Below are 18,558 nucleotides of genomic sequence, written 5' to 3'. Positions count from 1 at the left end.
GCCCGGCTAGAAAGGAGCATTGGGTTGAAAATCAAAGAAGAAAGAAATTGCAAAGGTACAAATTGATACACACACGCATTCAAAATTAATTTAATATTAATTTGAATAATAATAATAGTTACTTCGCTCGTTTCAATCCAGGTTTCTGCTCTTATTTTTATTCATTGCGGAAACATGTGCGGGTCATGAATGACTGCAAAACGTTTTGTGAATGCACGAGGGAAGATGTTCACCGAGAGTCATTAAGGATACGGTATATAATATGTTTACACAACGAGGTTCTTCGCGTCGCCATCAATCATGGTGCACGTCGGTCCATCCGTTTTTCTACGCTTAGGAACCGACAGACTGAAACGCTCAAATTCTATGCTACTTCGCTTTGTTGGCATTAGATTGTCATTTCTAACAGTCCCGATGTCGAGTCATGTACATACTACGTTTGTATGAACGTTTGATAAAACAATTCGAGCAAACATTTGAAAACTTCTTTGACAAATTTTGAAAAGAGCAGTTCGAGAAAAAACGTTCACTTATATACGCGTCATTCGACCACAAGGAAATCACGGGAAAAGGAATTCGTAAGAGGTTGTGAAATGGTTAACTTTAAACTCAAGTACTTGGCTTTAGATTCTCGTTTACTTTATAGAGTTTCCATTTTTTCGAATACGTTGTGTAACATAAGAAGGCAAGAAAGTTTCGAAACACAATGGTACACGATACTTGGAGAATAATTTATTAAGGCACTTAGTAGCCAAGCTCTCTCATGGCTTGTCACGGTGCGTTTACTTTCCCGTCTTGGCTCGAGAGCGTTTTAGGCTCGTTTGGCATTTCAGACACCCTGTATAAATAGATGCACTTTGCTCCTACAAAAGGCACTTTCTTTCTCGACCAGTCCGCTACGGACCTACGACACCACCGATTTGTATCACGCGATTTGATCATCGTGAACACCGATGGAACTTAAATTTTCTCTCTTGTACTTTTGCAAGATCCTCTAGTAAATCATCATTTTAATGTAAGCATCTTCGATAAATCTTACAAATATCCTAGTATTTTACATATACGAATCATTAAATATTAAGTATTTTTAAATAAATAGCAAGTACGTTCATGAAAATAATAATCATTTACTTAGGGACCTTGCGTCACGAGAAGTATGCCATTATCGATCGTGTCATTACACTCAATTTACAATTGTTCTTTGTATCTTCTTATCTACAAAGGTACACTACGTATAATTTAAGTAACTGTATATTATATATTTAAATCTAATCAACATTATCTTTGGTATAACTTTGATAAATGGTTCTCGTTATTATTTCTCTATTAAGGCATAATTTGTTAAGCTTATACTTCGCGTAATACTTATTTTCTATCACGCGACGTATTATGATAAAACTTTGGCACTCGATTAAAACCAAAGCATCATCTTTGGCTATTCTAGTTTTAATTAAATAATTTTATCTTTTTCACCTTATGGATACTTCCATCGAGTAATTTAGCGGTAAGCATTCGTCGTATAAAAATCTACTTTGAATCACAATCACAATTGTTCACAGTTTCACCGAAACTTTCATGAATTCCCGAGAAAAATAGAGATCCGAATTACCGTGGTCCATACAACGAGGGTCCAGTATGGGGATGATGAGGATGCGCAGGATAGTGGACCGAATTCATGTGTGCAGTTGGTTGCCCATGGTGTCCGGGATAAGTCCAAGGTCCTGCTGCGGTAGCACCGTAAAATTGATGATGTTCTTGGTTCGATATGCTCGGAATTTGCACGGTGGGTATCGTATTTACGTAGTTGGATGTCAAAACGCTGGCACTTCCAGTCGCAGGTCTCTTCGCAGGATTCTGCATGCTTGAAACTGCGACAGAGTCACACTCATCCGATTCACAGTCACGAAAACCTTTCGCAAATGGATTGCTAGCTATTTTGAGTTGCGTGATACGATGATTTTGATAAGCTGTGACAGCAGTGAATCGCGTTTCCGGAAAGGTGAAAGTTTTGAAATTCTCCGTACGAGGATCGGGAGCGGAACCCGGCGGCGATGGTGCAACCACTACGTGGCATCGTGGCTGATATCTATGCATCGAGTTCAGGATTATCTGTAACGTAAAATAATAAAATAATTGTTATTTATATTAGATATATAAAGATTTAGGTGAGAATTAAATAAATTCTTAGATAAGATTACTTATGAGAAAGTATATGAAGTTTTCCTATGATCTTATGGTGTAATATATTATTGATACACAGTGGTCGTAACGGGTGAAAAGAAGCAAAGAAGAAAATGAAGAAAAAAAAACACACGTGAGGACCTTCTTCCTCTTAGAGGAAGGACAACCGCAGGGGGGCGGTCACAATGTTTGACAGCCACAAGAGACTCGGTGACTAATTAGTGTAAAAACTAACCCCCGATTCTTTCTGGCAACCCGACACCCTCGTCATTCCTCTTGCACACCGGCATATGTGAGCTAGGGCATGTGTTTCTTCGAATACACAGAAAATGGAGTGCAGAGGGAAGGAGGGAGGAAAAGAGTCATCCTCGCGATACAGAATATGTGTGTGGCCTGACACCGGCAACTACATTTTTTTGGACGTGCAATTTTGGTTGCCATTGTTTCAACATTTCACTCGTCTATTTTCTCAAGATGATCCTTTCTGATTTCCATTTTAAGTATTTTAAGAATTAAAGTTCGCGACAGAATTTTCTATGATTTTCAAACTTGTTTTAAATTCTTTTCTTCGCTAAAAGCATTTGAAAGTACAAAACCACCAATTAAGAAACTAAGATCGTTGAGCGTTTCAACGCTGGATTCCAACTTTTTTATAAAACCCGGTGGCACGTCTTTCCAAGCGCAATTAAAGGAACAAACTGTTCCATAGCGCGTGAAAGGAGGGTCACCCTCCACGAGTCAAAATTCTTTCTGCGCGAAACGCAATAAATTTTCGAACGGAACGCGAACTAAAGAGTCTCCGTGTTTTGAAAGCGTACGGTGTTCGTCAAGAAAATCCGTCCGATGAAAATAATCCCGTATTTTCTTATCTGCTGTCAAATGATATATGTGCAAAATATTTTACAAGAATTATTAAAATCCTACTAACGATTTGTACTGCTTTTGTCTCGTAGTTGAATATCGAGCCACAGATAGATCTTAGAGAAAATTTCCGGGTGCGATTGATTTGCATTTGGAATAATCGATCATACGTTGGACAACCGTATGATCGCGTAATTTTTGAAATAAATGGATGAGAATTAAGAGCAACCAAATTGAAACCAATCCGGGGAGGATGAGTTGTGACATTGCGTTTGATGGATATTATGACAGTCCGAAGGTACCGCACACCCGTTCTCTCACTGATTAGCGACTGACGAATCAACCGAAGGTAAATTCATTAATCAGTATGCCAATACGCCTCAACACTGAAGCACTTCATTTGCAATGGTGCCTGACACGTTGAATTTGGCACGGATACGTAGGGACGATTATTTTTGGCACAGCTGCAGGTGCATTAGGACATAATGAAGAAGAACGAGGGTTAAGAAGAATAGAAGAATTTTTCGAGGTTCGGCACGTGAACAGTAGATCGTAAAGAATTACTCTTCGCTGCTTTATACTTTCCATGATTGCTCGATGCTACCTGTTCTCTAGCATACACGGAGCAACAGAATAATTTTATATCAGCTAATTTTTTAATTTTATGAAATTTAAGTTCAAATTAGGCACCAAGTTTCCAAATAGCTGTGTACTTTCACATTTATAATTTTCTACGCTATAAGAACGAAGGATTCTTTTATGCTGGTAATTCTTTTAAAAGTCGTAAACACGTCCAAAGTTTTACCGTCTTTTCCCAGGGCTTCCACGGCTGAGTTTATATTACATATGTTTACGTTACTTTACGTGCGGTATAGTTTCTATTGCCGTTCTGCGTGGCGACAGGAGAACAGGATTAATAAGGCGCGGACAAGAGAAGATGTAAAGAGTACACAAAGTGGAAGTGTGTTCAGTGGAAATACGACGAAAGCTAGTGATAGAGTTCCAATACTAGCAATTACAATCCTAAACTAATATTCAAATCTATATGTCAATGAAATAACTCGAAGCGGTTTACTATAATTTTCCTAATTTAATTATTTACAGCATCCATTTTTTATAAGAGTAATCCTAGAAGAGATAAAGTCAATGACTCGTTTCCTTAGCGATGAAGCTTCATCTGCCAACGAGGCATAAATCTGAACAACGTGTTAAAACAATTATTGCTACTAATTACTCGTAAGACGATAATAGCTTCCAATGGAACCATGCTTCATTGTCGTACTATGCAGCGTAGCCGATTTACCGTTTAACGACCGATGGTTTTTCGTTCATTCGACGTCCATTCAATTCATTTTTGCGCCGGATGAAATTATTCGAGAAATACGAGTATGCGTCATAAACGAAATCGGATGTTTTTACGGTCGAGATTCGTTAAACGTAAAAGTGAATCGTTGAAAGGGAAAAAGAAAGAACGATGGCACATTAAAAGAAGAATTATCTCGTAAAACTTTACCGCGTGTCGGTAGCGCCGTTGTAATTTCTCGCGGAAGACAGGCTCGTATCTCAGGTCAATTAAGGCGAACTCGTCCGTAAACGACAAACACATGGAACGCGATACTACCGCGGAGACTTCCCTTGCATCCCTCATTCTACATCATATTGCGTAGGTGTTTCTCTTTTGTGTTACTTTCATAATGAATTACACTGCTGTATAATCATTTCGGCTCGCCGTCCAAACATCTTCGCGGTAAGGCAAGTCTGGTCTCAGATTCATCGTTTAAAGTTTATAAAATAATTATACAATAAGAATAAACAAGATATCGCTCACATGTCCGTTGTCGTCGAGTTGATTGTTAGTCAGTTTCAGTTTGTCGAAGGAAACTGGCTGCTTCATCCAATGAGCTCCGCTCGCAGGACTGTCAGGATGTACGTGAATCCTGGGTGGTGAGACTGGATCCGCACGACCAGCAACTACCCAAGCGCTACTGTGAAAAGCGTATCTGTACCTCTTGTCATCGCAAGGTACGAAATCCATCACTAGAAGATAGTCGGTAGTGGGGTCCAAACCGAAAAATCGACACTGTAAATTAAGGATTCGTTTCTATTAGACAGGCACGCAGTCTTTATCCTTTTGTATCGTGTACAATTAAATATAAAAAGCAACTATCGTAATACCTGAAAAGTAGGAAACATTCTTCTTCCAGCTTTAGTGACTATCATTTCCGTTCCCAATTGATGAAATTCTTCCCAAAGGGGTTTCGCTTCTAATGCAGCTCCAGCACCAACGAGAGCAGGATGAAGAGGCCTCTTCGAGCTAGCTTCTTCCGTCGAATTTGCGCCATTCTCGCTTGGATGATGATCGCTGTGATTATGATTGTTATTGTTGCTATCATTACGGGATTGGACAGCGGTCGATGAAGAGATCGATGAATTCGTGACGTGCGGAGTTAGGGAGGCCTTCGATGAAGTTGGGCTGCGGGATCGTTTCACTCTTCCCGCTGATTGCAAACATGCTGAGATAATGTTACAGAATATTAAGAGAAACATCTTGGATATTTTGAATGACGTTCGTGATTAAGAAATGATGAAAGTACCTTCCATTTGTTGCATTGGGGACGGTACATTCGTTATAGGTTGAGCATGATGATTCTGATGATGATGAGAAGCCCATTGCTGATAACAACAATCGGCGGTAATATCGTGTCGTTGGTCATGTTGCTGTTGCATTTTTACCGATTCTTAAGTTTCATCAACAGGATAGTTCCCTCCAAGTTTTATCCGTGGATTTACTTTTTGTTTTATCAAAACTATCCAACTATAACACTAGGTTCACTTATAATTGCAAATGATCTTTCCTTTAATTACATAATGTTTTGATGAATATTAATTGCACAATTTAAACACAATCACCCAGTGTTCCCATAATAAGTAACGAAACTGTCACAACACGTACAAGCACTTATAGAATTTCTTTTACTTTTGTTTGCAGTGTTTTCCTTGGCCGAGCAACAGATACGTATAAAACAATCGGACGACACGTGCAGATGGGGATACCGTTTGTCGACGTCGGAACATAGAAGGAAAAAAAGGAATCGGCGAACGAGATTCGTAGAATGCTTATCTTTCGTAACCGCTCATTAAGCGTTTTGAGGCAATCAGCGAGATTCGAGATCCTGAGCGAATATCAGAGGTTGCTCGACATCGTCGACGGGCTCTCACACCTCTCGTCAACAGGACTTGTCCTCACCTCGAGATCCGAACGCTGACAAGGCTTAAAGCCGTGGCGTGAACGCGGCATCGGATGAATCAGAAAGAACTCCCCCGAGTCGACTACACCTCGTGGCTTATCATCGAGACATCACTCTCCGATCTATGCCCTCTCTCTTTTCACAGGAATCTCCTCCTCTCCTTTCTGCCGGTTTCCTCTCTCTGAGGTAAAACCGATCGAGAAACGTGGAGAGGAGGATCGGGAGGAAGGGAAAGTTTCCACGAGGAAGGAGGGGTTTCTCAAAGATCCTCCTACGCGGACACCCACGCTAGGCTAACTTGCGTTCACAAGATGCTAACTACATCCTCTTCCTCTGAATCCCGTGCCAAAAGGCGGAGTCTTCGAGGACGGGACAAACACTCGGGGGTAGCACGGTACATTCTCAGGGACGAGGCTCGTCTCTCGTGTACCTCGACGTTAAACCATCAGGGTTAATTGATTACAACGAGGTGCTGATTCGGTGATACCTCGTCACCACGATATAAGTTCATTTCCTTTACGTATTATTATTCTTTCACGGTCTCCTTTATGGGACACGACGCGAAAGAATATGTCTAACTATGCAAACCTATTCTTTTTTTTTTTCTTTTAAACAATCAAACACTCGTAGCGGATCTTAGCTCAACATTAAGTAAACAAGTAATTATCGATTGGACGATCTATATGTATATAGATCTTTATCTTTTTTTTATCAATTATTAAGTTAGATTATCTGACCGTTATTTAAAACTTTTTATGCACATGTTGCTTTTGAATTGAAGCAGTTTTCGGAACAGAATTCAAGAAGTAGCAGTTTAGGGGAACGACATCATTTTTTAGTCAAAAGTTCTTCATTCCTACGATACATCGCATCACGCTAATTGGAAAAATGTTATAAGTACAAAGATCTGTATATTCTGAAGTTATTATATTTCCAATTCCTGTAATTATTTACAAACGGTAGTCGTGCATTACTTTTATTACTAGTTTTAAAAATCGGTGTTCATTCAGAACTGTAGAGATTTATTGTTAGCAGTTCATACATAACATAATGTCCACCATATATGAAATTTCGTCATTCCAAAACTTCAAATATCGAAATATGTATGTGTTTTGAACTGTTAAGATTATCGACTGTCTAATCAGATTGTACTTATTACTTTAGCATGGACCTGAACCTATATCGATCTAAGCTGCTAAAGTATCTAATCGAATTAATAATAAAGTTGTGTATTTGGAAAAACGAATAGATTTGTATAATTATATATGTGTGTATTACAAATTTGTATTATTGGACATTCTTTTCGCAACGATATGATTAATAGTACCAGTAGCTTTTCGGGTATATGTATATGTAAGTACATACGTATAAAATGTCTCGTGAAAAAATTAAGAATCGGACAAGATGATTCTGTAAAGCATGAAAAGATGGATATATATAAGACAATGACTAAAGATATTAAACATAACTGAGAACAAAAGAGGTGAATGAATGTTTTTTTGTGAGTTTTATTTAGAAGATAGAAATTAATGTACAAGTACAAGGGAGGCGGATGACAGGTGTTTGTTGCGCTAATTTTTACAGAACAGTACCTTATGATTTCTTCTTACATACGATTCGTAGTGGTGACATCACTGAAAAATAGTTTTACGACCTACATGATACATGAAGAGTATGTCAAGGGACTGAACAAGATCGATAATAAAATATAAATGTGGTTACATGAGATTAGTGAAATTATTCCCGACAAAAGGGACCGTTAATGTTTATACGATGAATCCTTACAAATCGGGGTTTCTTCTTACATTCCTTGTTTTTTAAATTGTATGTATATATATGCGTAACATCGCTACTTGCATTATACACATTTACAGCCTGCTTTTATATTAGTTCTATCATTACCATTTCCTTCAGAAAATTAGTAATGCAATGCACGTCATGAAGAATCCAGTGAAACTTCACGGATACACGATACTTTGTATATCATAAATTTATTTTGGGATACAGGTATAAATAAGGAATATATATATGTATATATATATATATATATATAAGTCTTCTTTCTTTTAAAAATATTCATTGAAATCGATTTTTACTGAACAGCTAAAACATTCTGTTTTTTTGCGATTTATAAAAATTTAATTACAAAAGCACATTCTACAAAAACGGTCTCTTTATGAAAGTCGTATCTGTATGTCACTTACAAATTTTGTGCAATTTACAGAAATATAACGAAGCCAAAATTATGTATCACATTTGAAACTTCTGTCATTAAGAACCACTATGTATTCGATAGTATTCATATATTATCATTAACATAAGGTAGTTATGCATGCCATCAAAGCGAAGAAACGGCACAATAAAATTGTGTCTAACATTACATCAATTGTACCATGCCATGATATTCTGATCAGTGATATTGCAATTTCTATTTGTTTATTCTATAAAAACACCAAAGAAAATGTTAAGCAAAGAATTAAGAATGAATTCGTCATGAAATTTTCTTGTATTTTGTAACAATACTTCTAGTAGAATTTCTAATCTAATCTCCAATAACTGAACTTACTGTTAATTTTTTTATAGACACCCATTTAATAGCATTTTTCCCCTCTTTGAACTGTTCTATTTTAATGAAGAACTTCATTGTTTATCTTTCGCTTAACAAACTACGCCCCTCTGGGATTTTCTTTTACTTAAAATGTGATCATTAATGTGTGAGCGGAATTCATGATAAATTCGAAAATAATATGGTAATAGCGTTGATAATAATAGTAGCGATACTAGGAAATAATAACAATAACATCTTTTCTCTTACAAGAACTTAATGTCTTAAAAGGCTGAGGGTTTTAAGGGAGTTACTTTGAAGTTCTAAACGTTGCGTTCAAAAAAAAAAAAAGGATGAGAAACAAATCTAAGGATTTCACTTCTTCTTGCTTTTGTTGTTTCCACCGCCTCGTGGGGGAGTCACTGGTCTATTTGCATTCAGGCCACCGTACGTTAATTTCTTTTTGTCAGCTGGTTTTAGAATTTGGAAACTACACATGAGAGTTTCATCAACGGACATCATAGCTCCAGCATTATCGAATTCGCCACAGTAGTTCGGTGCTGAGAACAGGGTAACTAACTGTCTCTTTGCAAAGAATTCATATCCATCTTCTACTACCTAAAATTTTTATAGATTTTTACTTAATATCTTCAAAATTTATTGAAATTACATAATCATAATAACATTTGAAAAATAAAGTCTAACACGAATAATGTACTAAAATTAATAGTTCTGTATATGTCGTGACATACATACCTGATGAGCACGACAAATAAGGTCAAAGTCATGCTTATGTAAAAATTTGGCAACTACTTCAGCTCCAAATGTAAACGATACTCCACGATCATTTTCTCCCCAACCCATTGTATCTTTGTCTGGATCAGACCATAATAGGTCACACAATAAGCCTTGATCAGGTACATCTGTTGGTCGCATGATACGTCTTATCTGTTCCATGTTTTGTAGATCTGGACTAAGGCCACCGTGGCAACAAAATATTTTTTCATCGACTATTGCCGCAACAGGTAGGCAGTTGAAACAATCCGTAAATGTTTTCCATAGTTTAATATTGTAACGTCGTTTACCTAAATAATATCAGAATGTAAGGATTCAAACATTTTATAATAAGCTAAGCTATTCAAACGTAATTTTTTACATTCATCATAAAATCCATATATCCTATTAATGGATGCGCATTCATGATTTCCACGAAGTAAGAAGAAGTTCTCAGGATATTTGATTTTATAGGCAAGAAGGAGACAAATTGTCTCTAAAGACTGTTTCCCTCTATCAACATAGTCTCCTAGAAACAGATAGTTACTCTCTGGTGGAAATCCACCATATTCGAATAATCGTAGTAAATCATAATATTGCCCATGAATATCACCTTAAAAATAAAATTCATTTTGTTTCTTATTGCCTGAAGTATCTTGACATATATATTTATATGTGCATAATAAAATAAAAAAATAAAGTATGAATTATAATAAAAGATAACTTACCACATATTTTAAGCGGCGCTTCAAGTTCTAACAAAATAGGTTGTGATAAAAAAATTTCACGCGACTTCAGGCAAAGTCCTTTTATTTCTCCTTCTGTTAATTGTACATTTTTCCCTGGCCTGGCTCCCCGCACTATAAGATTAAAATATCTTCATGTAATAAATACAATGAAATATAATAGAATTTATTCTCAAATTTTATAAGCAGCTTGTAGATACACGATTAAAAAAAAAAACTTAAGAAAAAAGTAATTTTCTGTACAACAGACATAAATAACAGTCCCTACATTGAAAGGACGCAAATCAAATATTCAAGAAGTTTAATATGTATTCATCGTATGTAATACAAAACTATACTTTTTTTATAATATTAACAGTGAACAACTTCTTGAATGAATCAGTTTAATTTATTAATATATTTTAGGATCCTTTTATAAATAATAGAAACAAGTAGAAGTAAAATTAAAAATTACAAGGTATATTGCAGCAGTCACTCAAGCTCGAGACAAGAGTCTTATCCAAGAACTAGTGATTTCTATTATATTGCCAATTCCACTTCATGTAAACAAACAATTGTCGGTTTGTGTAAAATATTTGAGATCGGTTATATTTAAAGATAGTTGCGTAATCGATCAAAGAAACCAGATATCTATGAAGAAGGTAAAAGAATGAAAAGAAAAACGAAAGACGCAATATCCTCAGCCGAATGTTCAACTTAAATTGTAAGGGACTATATGTTTGAAGGAGTTATAACAAAGGGTGACGCGGGCGACAGTTCAGATTCCATCACCCCCCCTCAAGGAGGGCAAGTGAGCAGCTTTACCTTCCAAGAGCCGAGCTATGATGTTGTCAATATTAAGTTTGTCTGATTCAGCCATCGGGCCGGGGTTTTGTGCGCGTCCCGGGCTTCACACGGATCACCTTCTTTTGGGGATGACCTTTGATTTTCGAGGATTTCACTAATGTGGCAAGCTGCACTCAATTGCATTCGCGGTATCGGACAATGTACCCGCAATGGCCGCCCGGACAACCGCGCACTCCACTCCCTTTTACCCCCTCTCTAAATTCGAGCTTTTCCTGTTCGATAGAGTTCGACCGGTCGATTTATCGAACAAACCAGATTATTACTCGATCATGCTGAATGCTGAACATGCAATTATTACGAAAAAAGAAACATTAGTAATATCGATACTATCGATTATTAGAACTATCGTAATCGAATCTGTCAAATTTCTACAATTTATATCTAGTAATTAAAAGCTATTAAGTATAAAAATCAAATTAATGCATTTTGTACTTGTATACTCTAGAGAAATTTTGTGCTAAACAAATTGATAGTGAAATTCCCTAGATTCCTTATTTAAAGTTATTTCATTTATTGAAATTTATTAATTTTAATAAATTGGGGATGATATATTTGTAAATAATTTTATTTACAATTTTAATTTGGAAATTCTTCAGTATGTAGTTTTTATTCCATAAGGAATAATTATCATTTCAAACACATATCTACGAATTATCATGGAGGTTTATCATACTACATCACAGTTTGATATCAAACAGGTCGAAGTTAGTAGTATTTGATACGTGATCGCATAATCTTTCTTGTAAAATTGATAAACAATGCCAGAAAACGTGGTAAATATAACATTTATATTTATAATTCTCTCTAGATTATTATTATTCAATACAGTAATGAATAAACTTATTGTAATTTATTAAAAATTTTTCAAATGACGCTGTAGGTTATATTGTCGCGTCTGTAGAAACAAAACATGATCTTATAAATCATATACTTTTAATTGGTTTAAAAAATTTTATTTCCATCAGATAGAATTAGTATAATGAATATTTATAGCCATATATTTTTTGTAATTTTTTAATACCTTTTTCAATATCTATAAAATAATATGCGTTGATTTATAGTTAAATGGAGATCATGTTGATGTGAAGAGTGTTAACTGCGAAACTCAAGAGAATGATGAAGAAACTAACGAAGTAGACGTACATTTTGAACCAATAATTTCTTTACCATTAATAGAAGTATCCAATAATGAAGAAGATGAAGTTGAAATGATAAAAATGTAAATTCAAATGTCAAGAGTCATTAAAATATATATTATTAGTTTCTTATCTGATATTTGTGTATATTGTTCTATTTGCAGGAGAGCAAAATTATATCGTTATGATTCTTCCAATAATCCAGCAGAGTGGAAAGAACGTGGTACTGGAGAGGTGAAGTTATTAAGACATAAAACAAAAAATACAGTAAGAGTTGTAATGCGTAGAGATAAAACACTTAAAATTTGTGCTAATCATTTTGTAACTCCTTGGATGGAATTGAAACCCAATTGTGGTAGTGATAGAGCATGGGTATGGAGTGTACTTGCTGACTATGCAGATGAACAACTTAAGCCAGAATTACTTGCCATAAGATTTGCAAATGCAGAGAGTAAATATATCATTAATAATCAAATGTATAACGTGGACAAAATTTAAAATATCAATTATTAATATAATTGTTATTGATATTTTTTTCTATAGATGCAACTGTTTGGAAAGAAGCTTTTGAGAAGGCAAAGAAGATAGTGGGCTCTGAGTGCGAAATATATGCTGGCAAAAATAACACTGAAGAAAAACATGTTGAGAGTGATAGTGAACCTTCTAGTGATGTAAGTTATAGTGAAAGTACTGATAATGAAGAGCAAGCTAGCAAATTGATCGAAGGAGATTTAAAAGTTGAGAGTAATGAAACTGAAAAAGTGGAACTCTCTGAAACACAAATAAAAGATGGGGAAACTATGGAAAAAGTAGCTAAAGAACTTGAACAATTGCAAGTTAAGGGTGTGGAAGAAAAGAAATAAAAATCTATATCTCTATGAATTAGAAATGTTAATTATAAGTGCACATTCCAATATAAACATACATGCATGCATATGCTTAAATATTTGATCATTGAATTTAATGTAGGAAAATATTTTAACAACGATGTTAATAGACAGGTTTAACAAATTTTCAATTTATAAATAAGACAATATTTATACGATCGTTATACGTTATAAGTGATTTCTTAATGAAAGATATTTTAGCATTTATACTATGATGAACAAATTGACATATGTTAAATTCATCAGAAATAAGAAATTAAAAAGTAGGACAACTATTTAATTTTGAATATGAGAGAATTTATGCAATTTGAAATGTTATTCAATTTTTAAAAATACTACTTATGTGTTTTTATATATTCTGGTGTGTAATAATATTAAAATTTTAGTGTTTATGGGAACATTATTTCTAAAAAAATTTAGAACTGATCTTTTAAATATTTTATTTCTTTTAAACGTTTTTTTCCAATCTTTTCACATTTATATAAATTGCAGTCTGAAATATTGGAATGTATGCAGTACAGACTAACACCTGTATCGTTTTAAGTTATAAAAAATGAGCTGTAAGATATTGAACTTAAAACGATCAGTGGATATTTGATTTTAATATGACACTATTTTTACAAAAGTATACATAACAAAATTTATAATACTGTATGATGGTAATTTTTCATAATTCGTCTCTGTATAAGAAAGAATGGAGGATATTACGTTTTTCTTCCATTGTGCGTTTCTTTTCATTCGATAATTTCCCTTTCAATATGCCCTCTATTCTAGTTTGTTCTGTTTGAACAAAAACGTCTCCTCTTTCCAATATTCTTTCCATAGTTTTAACATAAACTTTTGCGGCAGCACGTTGCGTTTCAGGTAGTGTTCCTTCAAAGACTTTAGCTTTGTTTAATATCTCCTATGAAATAAAAGATAATTATAATTGCATACTTTTATAATAATTTTATAAATTATGTTATTTATGTAATATTACCTTTCTTTCCGTTTCTCCGCCGGTCCTGAATTCCTCTGCAAGTCTATCTAATTGTTCCACACAACCAGGGAGACCAAGATATATTCCAGACTTCATTTTAATAAATCGCTTAATACTATCCGCGGTAAAATCAGTTTCTTTTTCTGCAACGAACGGAATTGGTTCTGTTTTTCCTTGAATAAACAAAAGAACAGCGGGAAATGCTTTGGACTTTATTTTATAGCGAGCGGCAAGATCAGAATTATCTTTATTGCCATAATCCTTCACTCTCACTTCAGCGACCAATAGATCATAAGAATCTTTCGTTCCTGCAGCTATTTGCGCGTACTGTTCGTGTTTCTCTCCATACGGAAATGCCACATCGAATTTAACAACTGCCGCTTTGAATTTCGGTATCACCTATGTCATAAATACTTTATTTACTATACGAGCATGGAATATTTTTTATAAATATTTTAATATAATAAAATATAAAATATCGTTTGCATAATAACATGTCTAAATCAATATGAAATTCGTAAAAAGCAAACGGTTTTTGGTAATCGAAATAGTAATACCTATTAGTCAATTTGCTTTAAATAAGATACTAAATAATAATATATTAAAATATACTTATTATTTTCATGTTGATTCATTTATAGATATTATATTTATACTTCATAAATTTTTATATTCTATAATATAAGTATGTCTCTGATGTAAATAAGCGTCCTGTAACCATGGGAACAAATGGCCTAATCAACAAGGTAAAGAAAACAAAAGAATCTAGTAAGTTGATTTTGTTCATTTTCGAACAACTACTGGGTATATCTTACTTGAGATAAATATAATTCAACAAATAAAATGAGTAATTCTTCCAAAACAACGTACATTTAAAAAGATTAAGGTACCTTGTCAAAGGAATAAGAATCCAAAGAAACACATCCTTTGCAATCTTCGGCAGCTGCAATTCCGATAACAAGAAGTACTACGATTGATGGAAGCATGTTATAACTGATGGGAGACTATAAATAACTTTTTAAATGTCTTTTTCGCTTAAGGACCGGCAACTTAATGATCAGAATTCCTTGGCTTTAATGCGATACGTCTTGTGTATTAATCAGTTCTTCGATTATTGTATGTTTTGATAAGGTTGCCAGTCAATTATACGTAAACGTAACTAAAAGAAGAGATGCGCTTTTTATCACTTAAAAGAAGTAGATTCGTTATAGAGAGCCTTTTCCCTAGTTAACGTTCGAAACTAACCTCAAATACTAGAGCACGAATATGGCTTGATAAAATACAGGTAAAGAAGCAGATACGGCGCTTTGCCGTCGTCGAATCAGAGAAGGACACGAAACCGCGCGTTACAGGATGTACCCACGTCATGTCAGGGAACGTAATCGCAACTTGTGATAATTTATATTTACACGATATTTTGACAATTTTCTATACAAAAAGATAGAATGTAAAATCTGCTCTTTCATCTTAATACGTATTACATATTTATTAGTGAATAATTTAATTTGCACTTTTAATACAAATGATATTTCAATTATCTGTTAACCCCTATTTATTTTGGTACCAAAAGGTATGATTTAATAATACTTATAATATTAATCGGACAATTTTAATTAACTTGTATGAAAGGACATAAAAGTAAATATAATATAAAGTTGTGTATCATACAATTATTTATTTGTAATAACAGAATTTCGATTGTTTAATGTGAATTACACTTATACGAAATGTTAATTTAAAGTTTCCGGTAAAATTCAAAAAGAACTATTAGAATCGTATCAACTCTTTCATAGGTTTCTGATGTTGACTAAAATGAATAAAATAACTTTAGTCGTTAAAATCATAAAGATACAGATATCGAGTTCTATCGTATTAAGCACAGTGTTATTGACAGCCTTACAAATTGTGCTAATACATGAAAAGAGATAAACGCTAAAACACGAGGAAGGAAGAGGAATGAAGGAAGGGTAGAATAAATTAGAATGAAAAGGAGAGTATAGAAAAATCGACAAAACCAGTGGGACATACACTGAAAAGTTAATTGATAACTATATATCTACACGTCCATAAAGAAATACATAATTATGAAAATTTCCATTGCAATAAAAAATGCCAAATAATATCTATGAAGAAAGTTATTAGTACAATATAAAAGAGAATATTTCCACTATTATAGTACTTATTCATAATAATACATTCGGTTATATACGATTAATCGTAGAAGCTCGTGTATTGATATAACTATCATTCCGTAGAATCAGACTAAAAAGAGAAAAAAGATTGATCTATATAAATGTTCCAGTTCTGCTGCCAAAGAAACAGAGAATCGTTCCACATTTGTAAAATGCACTTGTGAGATGCGCGATAACATTAATGTCAAAATATGCAGATATGTAGTGATGGACTGCTTAAAATATTATTTTCTCTGTAAACTTTTTTAAACAGCAAAACAATTATATTTAAGAAACGTGATTTAGGTGGTTATTATTGAGTGATATTGATTATTATCCTAATATCAATAAATTATAATTAATTCCAGATCATTATACGAATTCTCAATAAAAACGGTGAAACATTTAAAAAGGATCTCAAACAATATATATAAGTTTTGTCTCAGATACAAATTCGACCTCGTCTAATTGAAATAAAATCGCAGTATGCGATCGATTTGAGGTCAAATTACTCAATGAAGAAGACTTGTCTCTGTATATCCGTCACAGAAGAGAGGAATCTGACGAAATATAGTGATTTGACGTCGTCATGGTGAATGTCTATAAAGAGAAGTAGAAAGAGTCGGTATTTGGTAGGCCACAAAGGCGTAGCCAAACGAAGAACTGAACGTATGGGGTGCAGAAGGAAGAGCGGGTAAGGGAGGGTGTTAGTCACTAGAAAACAGGTATCCGCCGTAGGCGTCGTACGTTCATTGATAAGCGTATAACGCCCCGTGCCTTAGACTCGTGACGTCACTCAATCGCACGGACGCCTGCGCTTTTGTCAGGGCCGTGCCTATCACGCGGTTCTTGCCCCTACACTTTTTTCTATTGAACATTAACTACGTAAGTCAAATTGCAACTTCTTGATGTAGTAAGATAGCTATTCGATATTTAAATATAAATACTAATATAACTTCTTTCACTTGTGTTTTGCATATAGTAATTTATTACATAATTTTACGTGTGATTTCTATAGGTTGCGAACGTATAATAATATGATTAATAATGTTCTATAAAATATATAATGTGGATTTAATAAGGCTAATACGATTACTATGTAACTTATATACATACAATGGCTTTCAGGAAGAATTCTTTCACGGTCCTATAACTGTTGGGAGTATCGTATTGGATTTCAAGAATGGAAAGAAATAGAAGGCAACAAATCTCAGTAATTATTGGCTTGCGAAATTCTCATGAATCTTGGCAATTCTCTGATGTTACAAATAGTCTAGTTTCTTCGTCTGGTTTCATTCGTATTAGATGATGCTTATACCACTGAAAAATAAAACGAAATGAAAGGCAAGTAACATAGAATGACGAATGAAGAGAGAACATAGATTCGGAAAGGCGGAGTGTAGATGGATGTAAGCACACTGGGTAAATGGATGAAAAGAGAGAGAGAGAGAGAGAGTAAAATAGTGGAGGGGAAAGTCAAAAGGGGAAGGAGTGACAAGGAAAGGAAGGGGTGTAAAACGTAGAGAAGAAGAAAGATAAAGAAGGATAGTTGGAGTAAAAGGAGAGGGAAAGATCGGTGGATTGTCTCGCGCGTATTGATTGGTCTTTTGTGAAAGCTACACCCTCATGTAGCTACGAGACAAACCATTCTGTAAAGTCACTAGACTTTCAGGGTGTATCACACGTTTCCGAGTTGAGTCGTACGACGACTTTACGGCCATGTTTGATTTCTCTCGATTAAGATTACATTTTCCTAAATTGCATTCTGTTTGATGATCTTTAGACGACCATAGATGCTATGTTACGTCAATGTCTTCGAAGGAAACTGCTTTCTAGAAGATTGAGAAAGATGATGAAAGATGATGAAAGGAACAGTAGGTTAGGGTGCTATATCGGGGTAGAAATGACGTAAGCGATCGCTCGTGATCCCTAGCTGCGAAGGGGTTCTATATCGGTATCGATCGTAAAGTGACCCATATCTGGTGGTGACGGGAGTTCCTACCCCTGGCTGCTTTTCCAGCGACAGCACCCCTCGCTACCACCTCTCTCGCTCTTTCTCTCTTTTTCCCGGTCCTCTATCCCCTCTAAGTAACTGTACTCCCGCCAGAACCGTGTCTACCCCCACTTGTTTCCCCTTTCCTCCGGTGGACGAGCGAATATACCTCCTCCCCCGATTTCCAGCAG

General features: G+C 34.8%; 4 protein-coding genes across 5 annotated transcripts; 1 reads left to right on the top strand and 3 right to left on the bottom strand.

The window, feature by feature from the left end:
* Positions 1 to 719: 719 nt before the first annotated feature.
* LOC132907987 (T-box transcription factor TBX10) lies at positions 720 to 6,638 on the bottom strand. The gene is made up of 4 exons (XM_060961479.1): positions 5,637 to 6,638; positions 5,218 to 5,555; positions 4,871 to 5,122; positions 720 to 2,109 (listed from the first exon to the last, which is right to left on the bottom strand). Exons 1-4 carry the CDS (start codon positions 5,767 to 5,769, stop codon positions 1,606 to 1,608), a joined length of 1,227 nt encoding a protein of 408 aa, XP_060817462.1. The 5' UTR covers positions 5,770 to 6,638; the 3' UTR covers positions 720 to 1,605.
* A 564-nt stretch (positions 6,639 to 7,202) lies between these two features.
* On the bottom strand, positions 7,203 to 11,399 carry LOC132907989 (serine/threonine-protein phosphatase alpha-2 isoform). Its single transcript, XM_060961482.1, has 5 exons — positions 11,160 to 11,399; positions 10,338 to 10,469; positions 9,992 to 10,222; positions 9,592 to 9,920; positions 7,203 to 9,453 (listed from the first exon to the last, which is right to left on the bottom strand). Exons 1-5 carry the CDS (start codon positions 11,212 to 11,214, stop codon positions 9,211 to 9,213), a joined length of 990 nt encoding a protein of 329 aa, XP_060817465.1. The 5' UTR covers positions 11,215 to 11,399; the 3' UTR covers positions 7,203 to 9,210.
* A 422-nt stretch (positions 11,400 to 11,821) lies between these two features.
* LOC132907991 (ran-specific GTPase-activating protein-like) lies at positions 11,822 to 14,154 on the top strand. Its single transcript, XM_060961484.1, has 4 exons — positions 11,822 to 11,974; positions 12,263 to 12,420; positions 12,502 to 12,788; positions 12,881 to 14,154. The coding sequence occupies exons 1-4, from the start codon at positions 11,960 to 11,962 to the stop codon at positions 13,198 to 13,200; spliced, it is 780 nt and encodes a 259-aa protein (XP_060817467.1). The 5' UTR covers positions 11,822 to 11,959; the 3' UTR covers positions 13,201 to 14,154.
* LOC132907993 (endoplasmic reticulum resident protein 29) lies at positions 13,648 to 15,601 on the bottom strand. Of its 2 annotated transcripts, XM_060961486.1 has the most exons (4): positions 15,449 to 15,601; positions 15,094 to 15,362; positions 14,204 to 14,602; positions 13,648 to 14,128 (listed from the first exon to the last, which is right to left on the bottom strand). In XM_060961486.1, the coding sequence occupies exons 2-4, from the start codon at positions 15,187 to 15,189 to the stop codon at positions 13,892 to 13,894; spliced, it is 732 nt and encodes a 243-aa protein (XP_060817469.1). In that variant the 5' UTR covers positions 15,190 to 15,362; positions 15,449 to 15,601; the 3' UTR covers positions 13,648 to 13,891. The 2 variants fall into 2 exon arrangements, with proteins under 2 accessions (XP_060817469.1, XP_060817468.1); XM_060961485.1 differs by having other exon boundaries at positions 15,094 to 15,529.
* Positions 15,602 to 18,558: the final 2,957 nt, after the last annotated feature.

Source organism: Bombus pascuorum, chromosome 6, assembly GCF_905332965.1.
Source record: "Bombus pascuorum chromosome 6, iyBomPasc1.1, whole genome shotgun sequence".
Classification (NCBI taxonomy): domain Eukaryota; kingdom Metazoa; phylum Arthropoda; class Insecta; order Hymenoptera; family Apidae; genus Bombus; species Bombus pascuorum.
The sequence above is the reverse complement of the archived record's forward strand: the minus strand, read 5'-3'. Positions and strand labels throughout refer to the sequence as shown.